Source organism: Littorina saxatilis, linkage group LG1, assembly GCF_037325665.1.
Source record: "Littorina saxatilis isolate snail1 linkage group LG1, US_GU_Lsax_2.0, whole genome shotgun sequence".
NCBI lineage: Eukaryota > Metazoa > Mollusca > Gastropoda > Littorinimorpha > Littorinidae > Littorina > Littorina saxatilis.
In genome coordinates, this window is record NC_090245.1 from 89,844,938 (window position 1) to 89,872,816 (window position 27,879).

Below are 27,879 nucleotides of genomic sequence, written 5' to 3' on the forward strand. Positions count from 1 at the left end.
GCTTTGAAAAAGAGCTCATTCTCTCAGAATTGACCATTGCCAGCGCTGAAAGCAGAGTGGAGACGTCCCTAGCCGAGGCGTCATCCCTGAACTAGAAAGGTTCGAGAGAAGCCGTGATAGCTCGTGTGAGTGCACGGAGGAGAGTTTCCGCAATAGACGCTAACTCTAGACCATACCTGTCCACCTCCTCCAGAGAGGAGAGAGAGTTATCACTGAGCGAGAGACCCGCTTTCCCTGTGGGTGGCTTAGGAAGAAGCGAGATGAGTTCCGGCGTAATCGGAAAAGTGGCCCTAGGAAGGGAGAATGTTTGAATCAGGTTACGAGATCTGGCATTCCAATCCAGCCGTTTCTGAACTAACGGCGAAAAAGACGTGGCCTGCGAACCCGAGGCCAATCATGGGCCGGCCGCAGGCGGCGCAGGCCCACGTGCATGCAGGAGAGGGAAGGGGGTAGGCGGGATTCCGCTACCCTGAGGTGCCGGTCTAGCCAAAAGCTGAGCCATGTGGTAAGAGATCGCAGGAGACTCAACAAATCTAAAAGATTGAGAATCAGACCGCGTAGGCCTAAAGTCATCAGAGGCGGATGGGGGAAGAAAGACCCCCTGGCCCGAATCCACCACCCCTTCTGGGAAATATTTGGCCGCAACCTCAGCTGCTTTTTGCATAGCGCGCCTGAAAGAAGCAGGCAAAGCTACACACTCTTCCTCCTCCTCTGCGGAGTCCGAGTCCCCCCCCCCCCCCCCCCACCACCGTGTCACGACACGAAGGAGGGGAGACAGGAGAGTAAGCTTGCTGAAAAGATTGTTGATCCCACTGTCCAGTGTGAGAGAGAACCGCGTGATCTACCCCTGCCTGCTGACCCCCACTGCTCACCTGCCCCGAGGAGGGAGGGGGGTGGGTAGCCAGCACTGAGCCCTGTTGGGAGGCAGAGTGAAAAGTAGCAGTAGGCAAAGCCAAGGCCGGCCCACTATTAGCCACCCACTGTGCGAGAGCCGCGTCCCCGTGCATGGAGCCTGTCTGACTGGTCTGGGCCACGCCACGACCCGAGAGAGGAGGGGGGTGGCTCGTCACCGCAGAGAACCCCGCCTGAGGGGGGAAGGACGGGGTGAGGGACGCAGCCACAAAAGGCTGTCCCCACTCGTCCCCCTGCTGCAGCCCTGCAGCCACACCACTCCCCCAAAGATGGGGGGGGGGTTGGTTGCTGGCTGAGGACAAATCCCGCTGGTAAGACGGTAACGCTCTTGACTGGGGCAGCAAACCCGCAGTTATCACTCGATCCGGCCCGTAGGGCGGGAAAGAGTGACCAACTGACACATCCCCTTGCCCAACCTTTACCTTTACCCTTTCTTACAGGGCTAAGAGCCAAGTCGCCTTCCTGCCTCACACTGAGCTTGCTATCGGCCATAATGGCTTGCTTGACTAAGTCAACAAACAGTCACCCAGAAAAAATATCTACACGTGTCTGTTAAAGCAAGCAAAAAATACAATTACAAAACCAAAAAAGGAAAGGTCTCACCAAAACGGCAAACAGGTAAGGCCCCCAAGAAACCAGCTAGTCCAACAGACAGGCCAGTAAGAGAAGGCCGCGAGAGTAGTAAATCCAAACACCTCCGACCGTGAGTAGTCGAAAGTCGAGAATGATTCTTCAGGATGCTGCCACCAACGTGGCGCGCGGGGTATTGTGGGTAACCAGGCTGGGTCAGGCCATAGCAACGGTTATGGCGTCTTTTTTAGCTTGGTTACCACCCTACAAGGGCAGGTAATTTGAGTAGTTTTTCGACATCTAGCATGTGAGATCAAAGTCAATGCATTTATGAGAACTGGGTAAAGAATATGTAATTTAATATAAAATGACTACCGTTATCAACTGTTGCTGAATATTCAAGGTGAGGAAGAATCACATACACACACACACACACTCAGAAACATACAAAAACAGAGGCGGATACAGACACAAATTCTCTGTTTGTCTGCCTGCTTGTCTCCCTCTCTCTTTTACACAGGTCTCAATTAGACAAAAACACAGACATACCACAGACATACACCCACCCCCCTCACCCGCACACAAAAAACACAGCACCTTCATCTACACCTTCACACGCACACACACAGGTTAACAAACACACACAGATATATACCGACAAACATGCATTCAGCATGCACGCACACACACGCCCACACAGGTTAACAAACACACACACACACACACACACAATTTCTCCCCCATGCCTACCTTCCTGTCTGCGAGCCTTCAGCGTCCACCAAGTACCTATCTCTCCTGTCCACCTTGGTGGCCGATGTTGTAGCAGACCCAGAAGACGTTGAAGTGGGGGTTGCCGGGGGCGACACCAGAGACTCTCGCTGACTTGAGGTAGCTTCCGATTCCGAGTCCTCCAAGATACCACTGCTCCTGCCAAAGGTGGGCAGTTACAGTCGCAGTGCCGAACTCAATATCTACATGTTTAGCGCTAACTATGTTTCTTTTTGAATATTTATCGCTAATCCCTCACCCCCACGCCTCTTCCTTTCATACCACCCTCCTACCTCAAACACACACTCATTAACTACTCATTCAATATCTTGCTGCTTGACCACTTCATTCTACAATTTATTCCTCGTATCACAGTCTTAGGGAACTTAAAAAGGTGTTGAACAGTCAACAATACAGTAGTACTGGTACACTCAAAGCGTCCTTGCATTGCAGACGTCCTTTTCTGACAGGTATATTTCAGCAAATTATCAGACTAGAGGACAACAAAAAGTGTCCTTTAGTGGTAGGTGTCCTCTGACTGGAGGGGCCTCTGTTTTTGGATCTCATTTTGTGCATAAATGTCACACAAGTCTTACTCTGCGTTCTGTTTAATAACATCAAAGAGACACCCTAGATTATAAAATTGAAGTTCTGATCAAGTACCTGGAGGATCTTGGAACGATGTACATACCCAAACTTGTGTTGGTCAAGCTTGCATACACTGGAATCAACGGTACTTACATTACAATCCACTGTCCCCCACCCCATATCTCCTTCCCCCATCTATCTCACAGCCCTCTGTTACTCTTCATTGCCAATTTGCTTCTTCTATGGGTACTCCTCTAGCTCTGGTGCTGGAGCCCTAGCATTTACAATCCTCTCACCCCACAAGTTCCCTAATTCACTGCCTCCACACAGTCTCCCTCAACACACTCTTCATCCCTCTGTTACTCACTCTTCACTATCACGCCGCTGTATCTGCGGGTACTCCTCCAGCTCTTCGGTGCTGGAGCCCCTGCCTGGGAGAGGGAGGATGACGCCTTCGTCGCTAGCTGTCGACTGCAGCTCCTCCTTGTGGCGGCGAGACTTCTCCTCCTCCAGCCGCAGCTCCACCGCTTCACGCTTCTCTTTCAATGCTTGCAAGAACCTGGCAAACAAAAGGGCGTTATTAATGCTGAAACACAGCTCCACGCTTCTCTTTCAATGCTTGCAAGAGCCTGGTAAACGAAAGGGCGTTATTAGTGCTGAAACACAGCTCTACTGCTTCATGCTTCTCTTTCGACGCTTGCAAGAACCTGGCAAACGAACTGGCATTCTTAGCTCTGAAACACAGCTGAACCTCCGGTTGAAGCCCCTCTGTTTAAAGACGAGCCATGTTTCACACACAAGGCCAACGCGGTAACCAGCACAGTGCACAAGTGCCCAGGACCAGATCAGCGAGAGGTGTAATACTTTGTTTGAAGACTGTTTTCTCCAAAATGTTCTCCACATAAAGCCAGGACATATACCTGTATTTTAAGACTTCCTTCTTTGTGAGATTCAACTATTTCAGAGTTCTGGAGGTTTTGAAACAGTGGCTTCCCTTTTTAATCTTGAAAGACTTCACCACTTTAGACAAATTCAAATTTTTTTTACATTTTTACTCCAGCAAAGTTGTTGTAGCAACATATACAAATTTCATATTAGAACAGTTTCATATCTGCAGAGTGTAACCTATTCTAAACACCAAAAATCATACTTTTTCCTGGTGATGAAAGTGCGAATATGAGTCTGAAGGAAGATGGTAGCCACTCGGTAGGCCTGGTAGCCGCGTCGCACACGGAACCCTCGGTACACGCGCTGTATTGTGATAGCTGCATCCTGCTCGGTCTGCAGCTTGTGCAGTACTTTCTGGGCCAAGAGTCGACGCGTGTGTTTCTGCAATATGCACGAACATGTTGAAGTAAAGGAAGCTAAAGCTTCGAAGTATATCTAAAACCAAACCAAGAACATCCCTTCCCCCACCACAACCCACTCCTCCATTTTCAAAACAGACAATTAGACAAACAGACAGACACAACATTCAGTAAATATCTTTCACAGTACTTACTCGAAACTTACTCTTAGCATTTTACCTGTAACAAATGATCCTCAGCGCTAAAAGCCACCCACTCACCTGCAGAACGACGGTGGCGTCTTTGAGGCGTAAGAAGCTTCGTCGGTCCAGCCTGGCCTTGACCCATCGCTGGATAAACACGACGCGACGCATGATGGCTGTGTGTAGTGCTTCGTCCAGTAACAGCTTCTCACTCTCTCTCAGGAACACCTGGAAAGGGAAAGACATTAAGGTGAAAGAATGATTCATTTCTGAATCAACTGTTGGTTAAGTAATACATGAAGCGTCATGACTGTATCCTGGAAAATCCAAGAAACAAGAAAGGTTCCATGACTGGACATTATAAAGATTTACTTTCTCCACATTTAGTACTAGGTTCTCACATCAGTAGCTTTCAGAGTGGACAAACAACAGGTGTATTTTTCAGGATGCTTGAGAAATACAGAGTTAATTATATAGTACAATGTACTCGCTTCAACAAAACTTTACACATTGGAAATAACATTGTGCCGTGTTCTATTCACAAGTCCCTCCTTGCACACAAACATCTATCTCAAGATAAATGTAGTAACATTAAACGACCTTGAGCCAATGCCTGACCTTGCTCTTGCCGATCTGACAGTTGTCCATGTTGAGGTGCATGGACATGAGGAAGTCTTTCACATCCTCCTTGGAGCTCAGCAAACCCCGAGGCAGCAAGATCTGGTACAACTGGATAAACTCCTGAAAAGAGCACACACGAAAATAATTAAACACATAAACAAGTAAATACATAAAACGAAATAATAAAAGTAAAATATCAGAAAGATTTTTAAAAAAGCTCATACTGTGCATTCTCTATCCTCTTTTTTCATTGGTTTGCTGTTATTGAAAGAACCGAGAAAACAACGCTTCTACTCTGCGTCTCTCCCTCCTTCACTCAGACCTGGGAACCCCTGTTTTGCTCTTGGAGTATTCTCAAACAAACTTGGTGTATTTTCAGAAAAATTAGTGTACTCCACACAACATTAGAACATAGACGATTCAAGCATGCTTCACACGCGTCCGTCGCACCCTTAATTAAGTTTACCAATACATTTAAAACTAATGTTTCTTTCAATGTTTACTGACAAAAACTGTAAATATGTGTCAAAATACTGGATGGGCTTCGGGAAGAAAAGTACTGTAGGAATTTTTCTCGTCGTATATTTTTTCCACTGACCGTTCTTATTGTATTCTAGACAATCCTGCGTAAAGAATACAGAGACATCTTATAGGTTCCCAGGTCTGTTCACTCTATCTTACGAGAAGACTACAAACCTCAAAGAGCAGCCGGTAGTTGTATCCTGACTGTCGGATCTCGACTGTGGCCAGCATTCCCGTGTAGCGCAGCTGTCTCAGCACTATCTCATCGTCAAACTGACATGGGGCCTGGAAATAATAATAATAATAATGACTGTTTTAGCACTATCTCATCGTCAAACTGACATGGGGCCTGGAAATAATAATAATAATAATGACTGTTTCAGCACTATCTCATCGTCAAACTGACATGGGGCCTAGAAATAATAATAATAATAATGACTGTCTCAGCACTATCTCAGCGTCAATATGACATGGGGCCTGGAAACAAAATGCAACCATGACATTTCCAGCCCACAGTTACTGACTTAAGTCAATCATTTATGTGAAAGAGTCAAGATTCAAGACTAAAGACTCAAAGATTATACAGTCCTTATAAAAACAAGGAAAGATGCCTGGCAGTGTCAGGCGGTTTGACAATATCATTTGACAATAGGCTGTGTGATCTGACAATACAAGGCGGTTTAAAACCAGCTCTATCTCATCATCAAACTGACATGGGGCCTGAAAGTAAAATGCAACGATGACATTGCCAATCCACAGTTACTGACTTCAGTCAATCACTTATTGGAAAGAATCAAGACTCAAGACTAAACACTTAACTGTCCTTATAAAAACAAGGAAAATTGCCTCGCAGTGTCATACGGTTTAAAAGACAAAATACATCTCATTTACTAACAGTTCAATACAATACTCTGCCACTGTTTGTCTGTACTTTTTTCATGATCTGAAAATATTGCTGCAGTACAGAGCAATTGAAATGACACATGACCTTGCGGGATAAATCATGGCTGACAATATCATCATGCCATTATGTAATATCACAATACTTTACTCTCCCTAACAAACTTAAGTATCAGGCACCAAAGTCAGTAGCCTCAAAACTCTGAAAATACTTTCACAGTAAAGTTTACCACATGTGTTCTGACAGAGGTGTACCTACTGTGTAGAAAAAGCCACAAAAAAAACTCTCACGAACAACTTCATGGTGCATAACTTAACGCCTAATAGAGAGCTGGCTTCACCTTTTCAGAGTTGGACTTGATGCAGCGGATGAAGAAAGGGTTTGCTTGGTTGAGCGTGGTCATGAGGCGTGACAGTGACCACTGGAACTGGGCGCTGACGCTGGGCGGCTGTTTCTTGCTGGACACCCGGGTACCGCCAAACATGGTGCGACTGGCGATAGCCTTCAGGGCTTTGATGTCGCGGAAACTCTGAGAAAGGATGACACGCTTCACAATACACTTTGTTGGAAAGGATACACTTTGTATACTGCATTTAAAGCCTGATATCATAATTGGGCATTAGTCACCTTCGCAAAGTCTACTTAAAGGCATATGTACTCGATGACTATACACGCTAATTGCTTTACCAACAGCTGGAGACATGCTAAATTAAGTTCCCTGCAAAATATTGTGGTCTAGGACCCCTTCAATGTTGAGATATGTTAATTTTCATTTTGATCTGGATCGTCCTATTTATAGATTTGGCAACACATGTAACGTTGATGCAAGGGAGCTAACACCGCGGCTTTGTTGACATCCTCACTTTTTCAGAGGCTAGAACAAGCTGTAATGCATGTATTATGGTCCGCGCATGGTGACATATCATCATTATATGGTCTTATGGTGCGTTTGACATCGATTATGGGCAAACTACACTTTGTAAACACGGGAGCGCGTACATATGCCTTTAACGAAGCTGGCTGCACATAGCTTTTACACTGAATTTTCGTTAAAATGACTTTGTGAAGTCTTCGCGAAGTCTACTGTGTGCTGAATTAAAGGACGGCCTTTAGAATACGTAGCTGAGTCAAGATTCAGCATCAGACATGAAAAATATAACTTTGATGTTTGTTCATGGGCTAGGCATGGCTAGAGTTCTATAAGTTTTAGTTTTAGGTTCCCCTACCCACACAGTCAGATCATAGGTACGACCCCTCAATTAACATCTTAATACCTTACACACATATCTCATTCTACTCACCAGAGAAGGTTTCGGCCGTGCCTTGAATGACTTGTTCTTCCTGCAAAGCAAATATAAATTTCCTTACAAGTTAAAAGGCTAGAGAGGTTAAACACTCCCCCCCCCCTCCCCCCCCCGATACTTTCCAACCCTCTTTCATTCAGTTCATGTCAATATGCTGTAACTGTAAGCAGCCAGAATTAAATATAGATGATGTGATCTGTTGACCAAGTCTGCACTAAATGTTAATACTGCTAAGTCAACAATAAAAATGTTCATATTAAATCAATATTAAACCAATACATCTTGGTCAATGTTCTATGGAACATGCCACAATAATTAAAGCAGCTGCTCTACAAAAGTTAGCTGAGACACATGTTGACCCTATGACAATGTAACCTTCCTTAGAAAGGCCAGAATTTCTTAAACAGTGTAGCAACAGCCAAATCTGCATATCAGAAGGTAAACATACAAAATACATTTATCTTTTCCAGAGAGTGTTTTGCAGTACCCACACTAGTTTTCACAATGTTAAATAACATTTTGGAAACAGAACTCAACTTTCTGCTGCATATTTCAATATAAAAACCTTTTTCCCATTTATAACTATTCACTCCTTGAAGGCCAAATAAAGACAGTAAATTATTTCCAAACGATGAATCATAAAAAGTTATTCATAGTCAGACGTGATTAAACACATATTCCAGACTGATAATCATGAGCGAACATAGACACAGCAGCAGAATTATTTGTATTTAAACAAATATTTCAGTCTGTATTTATCGTCTAAAATTACAAAAGATTTTGAGAGAACGAATGAAATATTATGATCTGAATTTCAGAGTGATTTAAGAACCTGTTTTATTTTGTGTGTGAAACGATTAACATAGAAGATATAAAAGTGAGCAGAGAGAAAACTCAATGTGATATCTAAAGAGAAAATGTGCTTTACTTGAAATATGAGACTCATCACGTGTTGTTGCAATGATAAAAACTAAAGGGAAAAACAAAACCTGCAACATAATCTTCTTCGCTGTTCACTACTATTCTGCTGGTTTCTTTTACAATGTCTTCACTTTTGTTATCTTCTGTTACCGCAAGAGGGAAATGCATTAAAAATCTATAGCCTCGCAAACGTTTTTGTAACGATGTCAGCAGAAACTCTGATACCTAAGATTCCGAAAGTCAAAACTTCAGCAATTTCAATATAACACACTTCATGCCAAACTAGTTCATTTTGCAAGAAACTAGTGAAACACGCACACATTTTCAAATCATGCTAGGATTGAGTCATACCAAACTTTTGGTTAAATAAAACTGAACAAAACTCAGCACAAAAACACACAATCATAAACAAAACTAAATACACACACACACAGACAAAAACCAAACTGGCGCAAACAAACTAAAAACAAAAATCAAACCACACAGCAAAAAAAACAACACGCACATGAGGAGTTTACGAGCACGTCGGATAACTCTCGCCTCAGACGGGGGAAGGCTGGATTCCAGGTCACTATACAACTTCAGCTCCTCGTGAAGCTCATGCCGTCTAGAGCGCACAAGGTCAAGGTCACTGCCCTCAGCACCACATGCTGAGTCTGAATCGATCTCATGCACGTCAACCAGGGCGGAGACAGCACGGTCACGATCTCGCTCACGCTGCCTGGATTAGTTTGTTGCGTTTGGGAAAGGTGAGGAAAAAACAAAAACAGAACATAACATAAACAAGGGTTACAGCAAAAACGACATTCCGGTATAATGGTGGGTAAGGTTTGGGAGGACAGCGATGAAGGTTTAATATAGGGTATGGGGGTGAGACATAGCTACAATGGCTACACTTGAGTGAACCAAAATGTTCCACTACTCAGTCAACAGTGACAGTTGCAAATATACGCTGGTTAACCATCATGATCTGCATCGACCAACTGCAGTGCAACAAAGTCATGTTTTTCCCCAACATAACGTCCAATTGATCTGTACCTCTCCGACATTGTTGAGACATCGCAGAACTTAACTTTCAAAAACACACACACACACACACACACACACACACACACACACACACACACACATACACACACACACACACGTACACACACACACACACACACACACACATAAAAGAAAATAGGACACAACTAAAAGTTCTGTTTTCTCAGTGTTAATAACTCCTGTAAATCTTAAATACACAGGTATTCAGGCATCTTGAATGCACATCTAAATCGATGTAACATGGTATTTTCTGCTGCGCTGCTGCTTTTCTGCCAAGAGAACGATTTTTCAAACTCTGACAATGACAAAGGGAGAGAAATGTCACAGGCCACACAAGACAGAAAGGAGGAGGTTTGGGAAACTATTCTTCACAGATTTCCAAACAAGCAATGCAACAAAAACGAAAACAATATGATATTAGAATGCCATTGAAAAATGTAATGTATCAATCCAGCTCCTATGACACACACTTAACATACAACAATCAAGCTTCTATCAAATGCAATCTTTGATTTCAAAGACTTAAATGAACAAAAGCCATCTTCACAAAAGTACACTGGCACCAATAGGGGATGAGTGCATGATAGTCAATCCCACACGGGGAACACTGTGTGGTCAACCATGACATGAGAATGGCCACAGGGAAAAAAGGAGAAACACACACACAGATTAATACCACAGGAATCAGACTCTCTGAGATTCATCCTTCAGAAAACCAGGAAAGGCAAGGAACCCTAATTCAAGGAAAGGTGAGTCACGCAAATCCAAAGACGGCAAGAGGAGCAAACGCTCGTAATATGGCTCACCTTCAAAACAATAAAAGAAATAGAATATCATTTTATCTCCTTCATGTGAGTAGAACGGTGAGAGTCAAATATCCCAAAATAAAATGATCAAACAAGACAGAACAATTACAAGTTAAGACATGTACCATCACTTTACAGGCTATACATACAAGAATCATTTTCCAAACGCAGAGTGTGAAACTCTCTTTGGACAACATTTAGTACTCTGTATAAATCATGGCCAGAATTATGAGATAAGCCAAGGCCAAAAAACACAGCCTATTGTACAAACTCATTTTTGTCCGATAAGGATCCAGAAACGAAAAGTGTTCCTAACATTTGTTTGATGAAGACAGAAAATCTTTTTCCATAGTATGTTCCAAACTGGCCAACAAAGGCATAAAAATAAAATGAACAGTCCTCCTTTCACTTAGACAATCCTGAACCATAGTTCTCAATCTGTTGAAAGACCCAAAGCTCACTCTCAATGAGCATGCACTAATAGTCTCCAAATAAACGAAAAAAAAGATTAAATGTCCAACTTAAAGGTATCAAAAGTTAATTTGTTCTACAAACTCTTGTTTGGTCAGTATATAACATTATGAAGAATATTGGCTGGAAACGTCAAAAAAGGAACTGACAAAGAGAAAATATGGAAAGTGTTATTCAAAAAAAGGTACCCAACGTTTCCGTTAAAAATGCTGACAAATGCAAGACATACAGTGTTAATTTTCTCCGGTCAAAAATCTTCAAAACATCCAGCACTTATTAATCCTTTCATTTACTGAAGTTTTACATGAAATCTTAGAGAGAAAAGAATGACAACACATAGAAATGAAGAGTACTGGCTATAGATCTGTAACATGAGAATTCAATTAATGAACAAATGCAGCCACAATCAAGGAATTAGTAAGAACAGGTGGAACTGGGTTGCAACGGAATGCAGCCACTTACTGAATTTTGTGCAGCACTCGCAATGTTTGAGCTACATGGAAAAATCTTCAAAGAAAAAAGCAAATGCGACACAGATCAGTCGGGGAACAACCAGAACAGTGAATCTTGTGCAATGATCATCTCTGCATAATGCACACAGACAGTCATGGCTAAAACCATAGATTGGACTCACATTTGTAAATGTGCATCAATGACTTTAACAGTATTATGTACTTAATTCTTCTCCTCTACAAATAATTCTCCACTCCAGACTACAATGTTCTAGTACCAAACACTGAAAGCATGACACATAAGCGACAACACTTGAGAGGAATGAAATTCCTAGTTACAAGTAACATATAAAACCAATATTTGACATTTGAAGCTGAAATATTGAAATGATATGAAAAAAACATAAAGGGGTGAGGTGATAAATTCTACAACATAAGACTTCTTGGTACTGTTGGATACACAAATATATAATATCAAAGATGTATTTGACATTTTTGTTTCAAGAAATCTAAGGACAGAACAAAACTTACAAGTGATGTAAATATCATATACACGTACTTGTACAATACCAATGAAAGCAGGAAAAAAAGATTCAAAGTGATGATGACAAACTTACTTGAGCAAATTTTCGCTGAAAGCTGCTTCATGAAGGTGAGAATCTGAAAGGCGCTTTCTGGTTTTCTTCTCTGCACCTAGTTGAAGACGACATATCACATCACACATTTTTCTTGACATTATACTTAACACTAGTCGGAAAAAGAAAATTGTTTCCCTTACTCACATATATTTTCCATTTAGTTTACAAATTCATGGGATTTTTTCAGCTTTTCAGCTTAGAATGAAAACACAGAACACAACAAAGCAAAATAGCTGCACACCTCTTTCTGCGATGTTTTATTCCATATTTTTCCACAAGATTTCAGGAACTATCATTGGAAAGAAAAGTCTTCAAGATCACTGGTATGACAGTACTTTATCAATTAAAACGAACGCTAAATTTCTACTTTTCCTGCCATATGGAGACTGAATTAACGCCACACAGTTTTCTAAAGATACATGTACACTACTGATTGTTTTGTGAGAGAGTTGTACTTAAAGACCTACCTCCAGTTCTCCTGTATCTCTCCCCAGCCTTGATAAAGGCGAAGAAACAGCGAAAGAAGGCTCGAACCACAGACCACCTCAGCACAGCCACAGGGTCAATACCTGTCACACACATTGTAGTTTGAACAATCAGTTACACTTACAGTTGAACCTGCCCCGGCACTCACCTCTTGATAACGACCACCTGCCCAATTTACAACCAACGAACAGGATGCCCTGAAAGTTTGTTCCCATGCATAATGCACCTTTCTATAATGACGCTGCTTACCTCAAATCAAATGAGGTCACCTGAGACAGTTCGCTTTGCGATCACATCCGGACTAAGGATTTAGTACACTCAGCAGCAGCAAATGCTGAAGAAGAACAAGGCCACCGTAACACATGCACACAGGCATGTGCACGCGCACGCACACACACACACACACACAGAAGCAAACACATACCCATGAGTTCTCTGACAAAAGCCATACTGCTCTTCTTCATCATGCTGACAATCTCCGGTCTCACCAGGTCAGAGTTCTTTTCCCTGAAGTCCTGTAACACAACACAAGTATATACAGTGGAACCCCCATTTTAAGACCCCCTGATTTCAGACTTCCCCCTTTTTAAGACCTTAGATTTTCATATTTTCTGTTCATAACATCTGTAAATTTACCATTTTAAGACCGACCCTCCTTTTTAAGACCTGATTTTTTCAGATTTTTGAAGGTCTTAAAAGGGGGGTTCCACTGTACTACAGAACTGTCATCACCATCCTGAAGAAGTCAGGGACAGGCTGCCAACATTTGATGAAGAATTTACCCAACCTGGTTTCTGTTGTGTTTTCTTTTTGTGTTGAATTTGAAATAGTGTCAAAATTGCAGTAGCGACTGGGTAAAAAGGAACAAACAAGAGGCGAAGCCTTCAAGGCTCACGTAAGAAATCGACAAACAGTAACACAAACTCAATCACTTCGTCACACATACACACACACACACACACACACACACACACAGTAAGCGGCATAGGTGACACTGTACAAGAAAGCGAGACACTAGATCTAGATCTGAATGGCCGATTTCGAAGAAAAAACTAGTCTCGGCCCGCTCGGCAAAATAACAATGACCGAGACTTTCAGTAATTCCTTCGCGTGACGTCTAACCCTCTTACGTCATAATGTGACGTCTTCAAATGTTGTGACGTCTTCAAATGTTAAAGTTTCTACCACAGACATACATACATACATACGCACGCACGCACGCACAGACAGACAAAAGTTAGCATCGCATAGGCTACACTTACGTGAGCCAAAAATCACTTATTCCCTCAACAAGCATGCATTTTACTTTTTTCCTGGATTCATGTGTTATTTGTGTTTCCTCTGACTCACAACTTCTGGGGTGTGATTTTCTCTTTTTTCATTTGAGATTTTGTTTGCCTTTCATTGTGTACAGCCTTTTGGGCTTTATGGTTGATACCCCTCCAAAGCAGTAAATCATGAGTATATTTTTTCCAATCAAACCTTCAAAAAGAAGGGCAAAGCCCATACGACTCACATGCTTTACACATTTTTCCTACCAAAATACATGTGACCTTGACCCAAGGTCAAGGTCATCCAAGGTCATGCAACACAAAGCTGTTAATTCAAGACATAGGAAGTACAATGGTGCTTATTGGCTCTTTCTACCATGAGATATGGTCACTTTTAGTGGTTCACTACCTTATTTTGGTCACATTTCATAAAGGTCAAAGTGACCTTGACCTTGATCATATGTGACCAAATGTGTTTCATGATGAAAGCATAACATGTGCCCCACATAATTTTTAAGTTTGAAACAGTTATCTTCCATAGTTCAGGGTCAAGGTCACTTCAAAATATGTATACAATCCAACTTTGAAGAGCTCCTGTGACCTTGACCTTGAAGCAAGGTAAACCAAACTGGTATCAAAAGATGGGGCTTACTTTGCCCTATATATCATATATAGGTGAGGTATTGAATCTCAAAAACTTCAGAGAAAATGGGAAAAATGTGAAAAATAGCTGTTTTTTAGGCAACATTTATGGCCCCTGCGACCTTGACCTTGAAGCAAGGTCAAGATGCTATTTTTTTTGGGGGGGGGCCTTGTCATCATACACCATCTTGCCAAATTTGGTACTGATAGACTGAATAGTGTCCAAGAAATATCCAACGTTAAAGTTTTCCGGACGGACGTCCGGACGGACGGACGGACGGACGGACGACTCGGGTGAGTACATAGACTCACTTTTGCTTCGCATGTGAGTCAAAAAGGAATATGTACCACTGTCCACATAAATCCTTGCAATCCCCCACAAATTGTCCTGACATTTTTTTTTTAAGAGTAAGTGTGCATGTGATAAAGATGAAGTTAAACTGATTTGGCAATGATATTCAAAAATAATTTTAAATAGCAAGGAATTTGCACCATTCGCTAACACTGCAGAGGATAACCTTCCACCATAATAAATACAGAACTTAACTACAGAAAAAATGTCTTCCACTGACCTTGACCAAGTACTTGACCTTGCCAGCATAGTGGACAATGTTGAAGGCCCCTTCCCTCTGCTGTGGCACCTGGTAGTCAGCTTTGTTATGGTGATTGTGAGTGAACTTGGACAGCAAGGTGTCATTGGTGGCACCAGGAAAACTGGTAAGAAAAAGAAACATGTCAAAAGACCACCTAAAATAATACAAAATACAAAACAAAACAAAAAAACTTCCAAAACGTTGGAACATATTTCATACATTTTGCATCTGTAAACTGCAACTTGACAGCAAAGTTTGTTACCTTTGTCTTGCTTCACTTCTTTATCTGTGTGTGTTTGTTCGTTCATGGGCTGAAACTCCCACGGCTTTTACGTGTATGACCGTTTTTACCCCGCCATTTAGGCAGCCTTATTCCCACCTCTGCTTCTTTACCTCTGTAAAATAAAGAGGTTACACACCTCGTCTCAGTGATTATAAAAAATAATGGTCTCAGTTCGCGGTCATGAAAAAGCTCGCTAAAGCTCGCATTTTTCATGATCCGCCAACTTCGACCATTATTTTTAATAATCACTGAGACTCGGCGTGTAACCTCTACATACGCCGCTTTCGGAGGAAGCAAGCTGAGTATTTTCGTGTTTCTATAACCCACCGAACTCTGACATGGATTACAGGATCTTTTTCGTGCGCACTTGGTCTTGTGCTTGTGTGTACACACGGGGGTGTTCGGACACCGAGGAGAGTCTGCACACAAAGTTGACTCTGAGAAATAAATCTCTCGCCGAACGTGGGGACGAACTCACGCTGACAGCGGCCAACTGGATACAAATCCAGCGCGCTACCGACTGAGCTACATCCCCGCCCCCTATTTCGTTATCTAAGAAATGAAGTTGATAAAGTTTCATAAAATGAATGTGACCACAAAAATAAACACATATACTACATAAGAAAATAAATCATTTTTTTATACAACAATTGAGTAGAAACAGGTTGCGGGCTGTTTTGATTTTTTAGACGTACTTGCACTCTTCATCCAGGAGATGGAAAAGACCGCTGGGTTTTTTAGAGAAGAGCTCCAGACATCCTGTGTTGTCAATGAACTCAATGTTCTTCCACTGGATTCCCTCCCTTTGGTACTCTTCCTGTAAAACAAACACACTATCACGCTGAGAAGACATCTCTTTCATAGATAAGAAGAAAAAGGTGAAAAAAACCTCATGGTGATCAAAACTACATGCAGTATTCCCCTGCAAATCAACTCAGCGCTACCTGTAGTACCATTGATCGAAGAATTCATTTCTTTCTTTCTTTATTTGGTGTTTAACGTTGTTTTCAACCACGAAGGTTATATCGCGAAGGGGAAAGGGGGAAGATGGGATAGAGCCACTTGTCAATTGTTTCTTGTTCACAAAAGCACTAATCAAAAATTTGCTCCAGGGGCTTGCAACGTAGTACAATGTATTACCTTACTGGGAGAATGCAAGTTTCCAGTACAAAGGACTTAACATTTCTTACATACTGCTTGACTAAAATCTTTACAAAAATTGACTATATTCTATACAAGAAACACTTAACAAGGGTAAAAAGAGAAACAGAATCCGTTAGTCGCCTCTTACGACATGCTGGGGAGCATCGGGTAAATTCTTCCCCCTAACCCGCGGGGGGTAAGAATTCATTTAATAAAATCTTTATTCATTAGAGACAGGTGGTCGCTGCAGAAAAGGTGAATGACACAGAAAAAAAACCAATTCTCCAGAATCCTTGGAGGTGGTTGTAACTGAGAGGTGGTGAACAGGGCATGGACTGGATGAGATTTATTCCTGATACATAGTGTTCTCACCTGTTCAAACTTGAAGATGTGCTGGTTGAAGTAATACTGCAGATGTTCATTGGCGTAGTTGATGCAAAACTGCTCGAAGCTGTTACGGCCAAAATCCTCAAAGCCAAAAATATCCAACACTCCTATAGAGTTTCCCTGAAACACACAGACCAGTTATGTGAGTAATATGAAATACAGTGAACATATAGTTCTTATCAAAAGGATCTATCTGAAAGCAAAAAGTCATGTGCTCCTATTGTAACAAATAACTTAGATACAACAATAAACAAGAAAACAAGGTACAAGAGGACTGGCATGAGGGAAGTCAAAGGTTATTGTCAGGTAGTCTTGTTCAACCATCATATTATTATAATGTGGCCAAACTAACAAAAACTAATGAAATCTTTTGGATTCTTTAGGTCCGATACAGCCCAACCACCCAGGGTTAGGCAAAAGTATTTTTGTTTGTTTGTTTGTTCGCTTAACGCCCAGCCGACCATGAAGGGCCATATCAGGGTGGTGCTGCTTTGACATATAACGTGCGCCACACACAAGACAGAAGTCGCAGCACAGGCTTCATGTCTCACCCAGTCACATTATTCTGACACCGGACCAACCAGTCCTAGCACTAACCCCATAATGCCAGACGCCAGGCGGAGCAGCCACTAGATTGCCAATTTTAAAGTCTTAGGTATGACCCGGCCGGGGTTCGAACCCACGACCTCCCGATCACGGGGCGGACGCCTTACTACTAGGCCAACCGTGCCGGTAGGCAAAAGTAGAGTATGGTAAAGTATGTAAAGTTCAAAATACAGTTCTTATAAAAAAGATCTATTTGACAGCATGAAGATAGTTACTCTTGTCTCTTTGGGGCGCTGCACAAGTGGCAACTCAGGTGGCTGTGTGATTTGTGTAAATTTAATTGTTTTGAAATGTCTGCCGTTGTAGCTGCTTGCTCCAGGTTTATGTGTGTTGTTCTTGATGCGTTTCTGTAATTTCTTATTCTGAGATAGCAAAGTGTTATTGTATTATTGTATTGTATTGTATTGTACAGTGAAAACTGTCAAATACGGTCACTGGACTTAGCGGACACTCGCAGAATACGGACAGTCAGTCTCGGCACGGACTGCTTTACACTGTAAAACACCTGTACGTTACGGCCACCTCGGCATTACGGACGCGGACACGTATTTTGGGTCCATAATAAGTCATATACCTGCTAAATACGGACATCCACAGCAAGCTGGGAAGTTCGATCGACGAAGAAGACGATAAATCGATCAGTTGATAAGTTAGTCGGTATCTGAGCAGCTCTCGCGAGACACGCTATTTGTTATGCTTTGAACATCGCGAGAACTTCGAACCTTGGCTTGTGCAGCTCGCACGAGATCGCTGTACCGCATGCTTTGCTATGCTCTGAAGTTTGCGAGAGATTACGAGAGCTTGGAATACTGATAGAGTCTATTCTTGGTGAGTGTTTTAAGTCGACGCATTTGATTGGCTGCTAGAGTTCCAAGGCAGCCAATCCAACGCGTGGAACGTGTTCGGCGGAACGGAAGTGAAAGTGTATGAGTGAATGTATCTTCTCTTCGAAAGAGTGATTCGTGTTTAACAAGATGGCAGCAAGAAATTCAAATTCAAGAAAAGGAAGAAATGCGCTGACTTTAGAACAAAGGATAAATGTTGTCAAACAACTGGAAAGTGGGAAATCATGCCGAACGATTGCACAAGAGCTTGGGTGTGGGAGAACGCAGATTTCGAAAATCAGCGTCGATCGGGAAAAAATAATGAAGTTGTGGGAATCGGGAGACGGACGTGCTGACCAGAAATGGGTTTCGAAGAAGACAACCGAATACGAAGAGCTAAATGACGCCGTGTTCGAGTGGTTTTCAACCAAACGTGCGAATCACATTGCCATCAATGGTCCACTCAGACAACGCTGGACAAATTCTTTCAAAAGCTGATGAGTGCAGAATGAAGTGAATGTGAATGTGTTGTATGAATGAGATCCAGTAACTTTTTAACAATTTAAATTTATACAGTTGATATGATAAAAAGCTTTTAAACTTGTTTTACAACAGTCAATATTAAATGTTTCTCTATTTAATCTAAACAGCTTCTGTTTTTCTTATAAATGTACATGTACATGTGCAGTACTCTCTCTCTCTCAACTTGACTTTGTCGCGTTTACTTGCACCTGTCTAATAAGGACACCTGCAGAATAAGGACACTTTTGTCTGGTCCCAAGGGTGTCCTTATTTGACAGGTTTTACTGTATTGTATTGCATTGTCAGACAAATGGCTGCAATACATCAGTCATCATATTGTTCTTATCTGCAGGATCTATCTGATGGCATACAGAAGGGTGCTCTGACCTCGTGTTCACTGTTGTGCTTCTTTGCTAGCAGCGCCTGGTTGACCTTGAGTACAATCCAGTCAAACAGCGACCCATAAATGCACTTGGCCATTGCGTCTCTTGTCGCCACGGCCTGAAACAGACACCAAGACAATGTAGTCACAAGCTGAAAACAATTATACTAGTAACAGGCACATATGAGCAGAAAAATAATCACTTATTTTTTTTCTGCTGCCAAAAGAACATGAAAGATGACCAACAAGGGAAAATACCATAAACATATGCTCCATGTGTTAAAAAAAGAAGAAGAAAAACAGGCCTACAAATTCACAAGAGAATCGCAGCTGTATATCATTCACCATTTTGTCTTAACTGCTTAGTAACCTATATAGAGGGAAATCGGTCTGTATTAAAAATAAAATAAAAAGCTTCATCTTAAAACTGATTATTGCAGTGCTTAGGTTACACAAACTAATTTTGCTTATTGTTGTTCAAACACACCAACACTGAAAAAAAATCCACTTTAAAGTTTCTTTAATGATAAAGCAAGAAATAGAAGTCAGTGCACACACATCTTCCATTTTGTAGTTGATGGTGAACACCTCGTCGCCTGCTGTTGTCCTTTTCTGGGTCAAGGCCTCCAAGACCGTCTTCTCTTTTACCTGTCAACAGACAATCAAATAAAACCTTTGCATTTTAAAATTTAAACAAATACATGTACATGTATTTACATATATATGTGTGAGAGAGAGAGAGAGAGAGAGAGAGAGAGAGACAGAGAGAGAGAGAGACAGAGACAGAGACAGAGAGACAGAGAAGTAGACAGACACTGAGACAGGCAGACAGACAGAGAGACAGACTGACACATGATAACACACACACACGCACACAGAAGTTGAAATTTCTGCTACATGTACATTTTTCTCCTGCTTTCTTAAACAGTTGCAGGTGTCTGTGGGTTGTTTCTGACCAAGATGTGCAATTAATTATCTGCCTGGAGTAATGTCCAGAATGTAATTCATGCTAAATATTTCTTTGGAGTTTTGAAACATTCCTTCTGCTGAATTTTAAAAAAGTCTCTTTAATCTTGAGGATGGGGTGGGGGGAATTGAATGAAAGAATTACAAAAACTACAAAAAAAGATTTTTTTTAAGATAAAATAAAAGACAGAAAAAGAAAGAAAAAAGGTAGAAAGGAAGTACAAAAGAAAGAAAGCAAAAAAGAGAAACGTAGAGAAAAAGATTTAATAAAAAAAGAAAAAGAAGAGACAAACAGAAAAGAAGAACTGCTGCTGATACCTATTTTACTGGCCCTATTGATCTATTTTCTGCCTGATCTATTTTCTGATCTATTTTCTGCCTTATCTATTTTCTGCCTGATCTATTTTCTGCCTCATCTATTTTCAGCCTCATCTATCTATTTTCTGCATCATCTATTTTCTTACCCATCAGGAGGGGGGGGGGGGGGGTAGTTTTGGTCAGGAGTGGAGAACATGCGAAGATGCCAACATGAAACTGCACTGTGCTCTTTATTCTTGTCTGTTGCGTAAACAACAGAAACCACACAGAAACCACAGTCGATGAAGGTCCTGAGCGAAAGAGAGTGAAAAACCGGCCACAGTTCTCAGCATCGTGTGTCTGTGTGTAACCTCTTTCGTTGACAAGATACTCTTGTTTCCCCTCAGCCTTGACCAGTGAGTCGGTTGCCTAATCTGTGAACCCTTCGGTTGTCTTGCTTTGTCAAAAGTTACGACACAGTCAACTGGTTTTGCTCTGAGTGAACAGTGCAGCTGGCCTCTCTGGCCACAGCCCCCAACAGTACATGGCTGGAGGGAGTGAGAGAGAGAGGGAAAGGGGGGGGGGGGGTGGAGGGGTAGCTGGCTAAACTCTGTGGGGTGTCCGGTGTCACTGCATGTCAGCAGGAAGAGCATTGGAGAGATATAGAGAGGTGTACTCTTCCACACAATTTCCAAGCCTCAGTTGTCACGGCTTGGGGTAGGCATTAGTGAGGGAGAGTGGGAGCTGCGTTATGTACAGTGTATTTCCGACTGAAGAGTGAAAAGTCACTGCCGTGCCACATGATCGGCATGTAGTCAATAAAGCCAGACAAGAAGAAAATAAATTACATGATTATGACATGCAGCTCTATCTGCTGCTATTTATTCAAACTGGTTTTCAAGCTTATTCTTGCAAAGCTTTTGCACACGCTCCTCTGTGCTGTGTTTGTGTGGCTGCTTTCGTATGTCAGTGCATGGTGAGTGTGTTCACTGCCTTGAGGATTTATTTTATCTCTTCTTTTCAACATTTTTCATACAAATCATTTTTACAGAACGTTTAAAGAAGTATTAGGAGTTTATTGTTATTGTTTAGTAGCCACACGAAGTGATTAGCATAGACTCAATCCTGTTGTTTGTGTGTCTCTGTGTGAGTGTATGGGGGAGGGGGAGGTGTGGTCACCCCTCCCGTGACCGGACACCTGCAATGTATGGACAGATTTGCTATGGCCCAAGGGTGTCCGTTCACCTGCCTGTAGGGCACTAAACGAAACATTCTTAAAATTAATACATTGCGCTTTTCAATTTTAACAAATAACAAGTCGCGTAAGGCGAAATTACTACATTTAGTCAAGATGTGGAACTCACAGAATGAAACTGAACGTAGTCCGCCGCTAGTGCAAAAGGCAGTGAAAGTGACGAGCCTGTTTGGCGCGGTAGCGATTGCGCTGTGCTTCATAGCACGCTTTACTGTACCTCTCTTCGTTTTAACTTTCTGAGCGTGTTTTTAATCCAAACATATCATATCTATATGTTTTTGGAATCAGGAACCGACAAGGAATAAGATGAAATAGTTTTTGAAACGATTTCGGAAATTTAATTTTGATCATAATTTTTATATTTTTAATTTTCAGAGCTTGTTTTTAATCCAAATATAACATATGTATATGTTTTTGGAATCAGAAAATGACGAAGAATAAGATGAAATTGTTTTTGGATCGTTTAATAAAAAAAATAATTTTAATTACAAGTTTCCGATTTTTAATGACCAAACTCACTCATTAGTTTTTAAGCCACCAAGCTGAAATGCAATACCAAACCCCGGGCTTCGTCGAAGATTGCTTTGCCAAAATTTCAATCAATTTGATTGAAAAATGAGGGTGTGACAGTGCCGCCTCAACTTTTACAAAAAGCCGGATATGACGTCATCAAAGGTATTTATCGAAAAAATGAAAAAAACGTCCGGGGATATCATACCCAGGAACTCTCATGTCAAATTTCATAAAGATCGGCCCAGTAGTTTAGTCTGAATCGCTCTACACACACACACACACACACACACACAGACAGACAGACAGACAGACAGACACACACACATACACCACGACCCTCGTCTCGATTCCCCCCTCTATGTTAAAACATTTAGTCAAAATTTGACTAAATGTAAAAAGCAGATAACCACGTGGGTAATTTAGATTTTAAAGCATCTTTGCTAGCACCATTCTGTTTCCCCCACCAGAAGGCTGTTTCATGGTTATTAGCTTTGCAAACAAGCTTAAAATACTACACTGCTTGTTATAAGAATAAAACAGCTTCTACCATTTATTTAAAAAAAAGAAATGTAAATACGCCACTTATTATTCCTCTTCCCTCTCCTAAAGTAGCATCATAAATGCATGTGTACTTATTTTTTTAACAGCCTATATCATCAGTTTACTCCCGCCACCCTTCCTTCTGTTAGCAATGTTGTTGCAAAGTGCCATCAAGTCTTAGATGGCTCCAACAGATATCTGGTTTTTTTTTTTATCAACAGTCCCAAACCCACTGTAAGGCCACAAAAAAAGAGGTCTGTTTACGGTAACCCGACCGACCCTAGTTTTTAGGCACGACCTTAATCTTTTTTTTGGATCATCTGGAAAAAAACCAAAAAAACCCGCATCCAAAATAGAGCTGTTTGCGCTCAAACAGCAGACGACAGAAGGGAGGTAAGCTCAAAGTACTGTTTATAGTTATGTTGGGCAAAAGCAGGGATTGATGAGAAGAAATGAACTGTGAAACATCATAGAGAGGGGAGAAAAAAAAAAAAAAGAAAGAAAAAAAAAATGGAAAAAAAAAAAAAAGCCGACCTACCGACCCTATTTTTTCACCCTATGTTACCGTAAACAGACCTTTTTTTTGTGTGTTGGCCTAAAGCAACTTTAACTCAAGTGATCAATTCCCGAGTCATTTTACAGTGGAATCCCCTTTTTAGACCTTGTTTTCTAAGATTTTCTGCTTATAACCTCTGTAAATTTACCCCCTTCAGACGTCCCTCCATTTCAAGACGTGATTTTCTTGGATTTTTTTCGGTCTTAAAAGAGGGGCTCCACTGTACATGATCTCAGTCCTCTTACATTCATCTGGCACCTTCATCTTCCTCATGCAGTTGCCCCACTATACATCTTCTTTATTATTCGTGTTCTCAGAGATATGGCCATTGTTGGGGATGTGGAACTGTGGGACAGGGGTAACAACTCCTTGATGTTGCTGAGATGCTTCCTAATACCCCCCCCCCCCCCCCCCTTCTTCTACACCTCTCTTACCATTCCCCCTTTCCCTAACTTATCCCTAGTCTTCATTCTCTGACATGCCCCCACCCCCATTCCACCCCTCTTTTTAAGTTGTTTGCATCCCCCCCACCCCCCCACCCTCCATCTTCAGTCTTTCCCTCCTTGTTCTCTGTCATGCTTCCCACCTCCACCCCATCACCCCTTGTCCTCATTTCCTGACATGGTATCTTGATGCCAGCACTCGGGCCTGCCTCCCAAAGGGGGACCCTCCCTGGCAAGGAAAGGAGATGACTCAGAGACTGCACATTAATACTGGAGGAGGAAGGAGGTTCTTTCCATGACAGCAAGGCACAGAAGAGACATTCTGAAGCTGGGGAACATTAATAGCTTTGTCATATAGGCACCATGTTTCATCCCCATGCACCCCTTTTGTGTGAAAATGGGCAGTGGAGGGAAGTGTTGCGTTACAAGTGATATCAAAATCTGCCCCAGAGCACTTCATGTTGGACAGCAGATGAGTGTTCTGTTGGTGAGGGTATCAATCTTGATAGTGGCCAAGAGAGGTTTATGGTGGAACCCCTCTGCCCCCCCCCCCCCCCCCTTTTAAGAACCTCCAATTCAAGACACCCCACTCTCTTCCTGCTCTTCCTGCTGTTTCAGATTTTATGTTGACAATATCTGCAAATTTACCTCCATTTCAAGACACCCTCTCTTCTCGGCCTGATTTTCTCAGAATTTGGGAGGTCTAAAACAAGGGGAGTTATCACTGTACTGACGGCTTCAGAGGTGGTTGTGTTGCAGAGATCCAATGTCAAGTATAAACTCTGTTCATCAATACTGTTGTGCCTTTTCAGCCAGAAAACCTGCTCATCAATACCTAAGACTTTTGACATTTCTTTCACAGCTTTCTCTTCCATCATCGGAAAACAATATCACAACAAAGGTTACAGTTACAACGTAGAGCGACTCATGAGAGCAGAGTTTACTTATTGTGCACTTTATTAGTGTTTATGTGAATTTACAAAACAAAATTAGTTCTCTGCACAATTGTTGAGAAGCTACCTGACTGCCAGCAGATCAGCTGACCAAATGCTAAAAACAAAAACGTTTATTTGTGTGTGTGTGTGAGAGAGAGAGAGAGAGAGAGAGAGAGAGAGAGAGAGAGAGAGAGAGAGAGAGAGAGAGAGAGAGAGAGAGAGAGAGAGAGAGAGAGAGAGAGAGAGTTTTAGTTTGTTATGCAGCATGTTGCATGCATCTTCGTATGCAGGCCGCACTGCCGCACAATCATTTTTGATGTGGGGTCTGGCAAGGGAGATAAGCTAATCAAGGGAGAGGAACCGGCAGGCACAGGCACAACTCTCGCCTTCCCTCCCTTGGTGCAATTAACTTGGGGTCTGCGGCGTAAGGAGGGCCTGGCTCGGAGGGCCTGGCTCACGTAGCGTGAAATATCAAATGTATCGATATTATCTTGGCACGTTTTATTTTCCTTGGGAGATTCCTTCATTCCAGCGTGCACTGTTCGCCGTATCTCTGGGCATCAAGCGAAACGGCCCATCGCCCACCCCCTCCTATCAGACACCATCAACGGGCACAGTCCCTGTTTGATTGATTCTATTTGCGTCTCTTGACACCGGCTGAGAGACGATCAAGATAAGACCCCCTTCAGTTTTGACGGCATGTTGACCTGCAGGGAATGAACAGACAAGCACGAACTGGACACTATGAATCTCGTTTTCAATCTGGGGAGCAGACTGAGGAGAACTTGCTAAAAAAAAAAAAAAAAGTATGCCAGATGATTCTGTGTGGGTTTACTATAGACACACTGGGTGCGTGAGGCTACGCCGGTGGGTTATTTTACGTGTTTCAGCGAGCCTGAAGAAAATACAGGTGTGAAGGAAGTGTCCAGGAAAGTTGAGGCAGAGTTCTTGGACCCCACACGCGCCTATGTTAAGGACTTTGATAGAACGTGTTATAATGCCGATATATCAACGTCTTAAACCACCAAGCACACACGGCTGCAGAAACAGGTAGGGTGGCTGATGAAAGATGCGTGGAGGTAGGGTGGGGGTGAGGTCCTCGAACCAGCTAATCAATGAGCGAAGGAGGGTGATCTGCTGTGACGACAAGTCAGCCTTGAGAGCTGTGAACACTTGCAAACAAGCAAGCAATCTACCGGTTCGAGGAAAGGGTGGGGATGGGTGCATGGTGTTGATGGCTGTGGCGATAACAGAGATGGCAATGGCGAAGGCTAAGCGGGAGCTCTGGGCCCATTAATCAATAATCGAAGAGCTGGAGACATAAATCATCGTTTAAGAGCTGATATTACTTCCAGAGCGTGCTGTTGACGAGCTAGCTGCAAGCAAGCCTGCGGCCAACCTGAACAAAATGAAAGGTGTCCGGACTCCCGTGCACACGGTCATGTCAACCACTACATATCAGGCCAGGCTTCTACACGGGGTAAGAGCCCCTTACCACATGTGCACAAACCAACAATATACATGCTCACTATACTTTCTGCGCAGATAGGAATTTCTTTATAAGTAATTTCGTCAGTGACACCTAAACCAATTTGCGGGGGGGGGGGGGGGGGAAGATACATTAAGAATCCCACTCAGCACAGTGAGCAGCCAGGCTGCATGTTGATTTTTGGTATGAGTCCAAGTGGAGGATCCTCTAATTACACGTACACGCCTAGACAGATATGTGCTGGTGCACATGACAGTTTAACTTGGAAGGAGGAAAGGAATGTTTCGTGAAGGTAGGGTGGGACTGGTGAAAATGTTGTCTTGAAGACTGCTGATCTAGAAAGGAGGAAGGCATGACTTCAACCCTCGCAAGCAATGATCACAGCCATTTTTAAGCCACTAATAAAAGTTGAGAAAACAAAAGGGTAAGAGAAGGGAGACCAACCGAAGTTCTTCATGTTAAGTGCCTAACAAAAATGAGGACAAAGATGCTGGTCAGAGGTGTAAACAAACAAAAAATACATTTAAAAAAAAAGGAATAGGTGAGATATTGGACACCTTGACCTAATGAATCAATGATTAAAAAGTCCATGACCACAAATGGATGCCAAGAGCTACTGAACCAACTTACGGGCGTAATCAACCTCATTTAAAACAGGAATGAGAACACGGATCCGGGGCGGAGATGGTAAAACTGGGGATGAGAGGGAGAACGATGGTGGGGTTTAAATAAAATTAAAAAGAAGAAAATAAAGATGCAAAATGTCCAAAGGAGTCCGGATGGTGGAGAGGGTTTTGGAAGAAAGCAAGCCAATCAATGATTAAAAGAGGGATGTACCGCAATGCTGTCACGATGTCCGTGTATCAACACATTTCAATTTTTATATTGGCCGTCTTTGCGACCAGGAGCGACCTGTAACCACCCCACCCCCCCTCCCCCCACCTCCCCAGGGCCATGTACACGTATCAACATACACCCACATTTTTCCATTTTATCCTGGCCGATTTTTGCGATCAGTTACAAGGAACCTCCCAATCGCCCCCTCCCCTCCCCTCCCCTCCCCTCCCCTCCCCTCCCTAGAAAAACAAACTGATTTGATGCTGTCTATGAAACTTATTCCTGCCCAGAACCATGTTTCCGTATGAGAGAGAAATCAATGTACTTGTGTAGGAGAACTTTAATCTATGCTATCCTCAGATGTCTGGTGTCTCTGTTGGGGGTGGGGTGTAACCTTTCTGGAACTCATCTTCAGCAGGTGCTCTGTAGTTTGTCTGCCAGGTCATTATCGATATGGATTTAGAGCAAGCTGGGCAATGTAAGGAAGGGTGGTGGTGGTGGTGGCTGCGGCATTGTGCGCGCGCATGTGTGTGTCTGTGTGTGTGTGTGCGCGCGCGTGCGTGCGAGAGTGCGTGCGCGCGTGTGTGTGTGTGTGTGTGTGTGCGTGCGTGCGTGCGTGCGTGCGCGCGTACGTGCGTGTGTGTGTGTGTGTGTCTCTCTCTGAGTGATCAAAATAGGAATTTCAGGTGAGGGAGAATGTTTGGCCATGACCCGCAAACTTGTGAAGTTAAAACGGACCATGTCAGTTATGGATAAGGGGGAAAGGAGATGCACAGTAGAGAAGGAAGGAAGAAATGAAGGAAGGAAGGAAGGAGGAATTCCATAGACTCAGACATTGAGAAAAAAAAGGCAGAAGAGCAAAATAATAATAAAGAGACAAAGTCAAAAACAGACAA

At 42.5% G+C, this 27,879-nt stretch overlaps 1 protein-coding gene across 1 annotated transcript in view; it reads right to left on the reverse strand.

Annotated features, from left to right (window-relative positions):
* LOC138983568 (unconventional myosin-IXb-like) overlaps window positions 1–27,879 on the reverse strand; it is a gene marked incomplete in the record, with an annotated part of 128,741 nt that overhangs the window by 47,654 nt on the left and 53,208 nt on the right. The window contains 17 exon segments of the mRNA XM_070356848.1: window positions 2,233–2,409; window positions 3,206–3,397; window positions 3,989–4,167; window positions 4,406–4,555; window positions 4,946–5,068; window positions 5,645–5,755; window positions 6,712–6,900; window positions 7,673–7,712; window positions 9,102–9,317; window positions 11,993–12,068; window positions 12,481–12,582; window positions 12,924–13,014; window positions 14,985–15,126; window positions 15,984–16,105; window positions 16,804–16,938; window positions 19,158–19,271; window positions 19,711–19,800. Of these exon segments, the coding sequence (XP_070212949.1) occupies window positions 2,233–2,409; window positions 3,206–3,397; window positions 3,989–4,167; window positions 4,406–4,555; window positions 4,946–5,068; window positions 5,645–5,755; window positions 6,712–6,900; window positions 7,673–7,712; window positions 9,102–9,317; window positions 11,993–12,068; window positions 12,481–12,582; window positions 12,924–13,014; window positions 14,985–15,126; window positions 15,984–16,105; window positions 16,804–16,938; window positions 19,158–19,271; window positions 19,711–19,800 (2,249 nt within the window).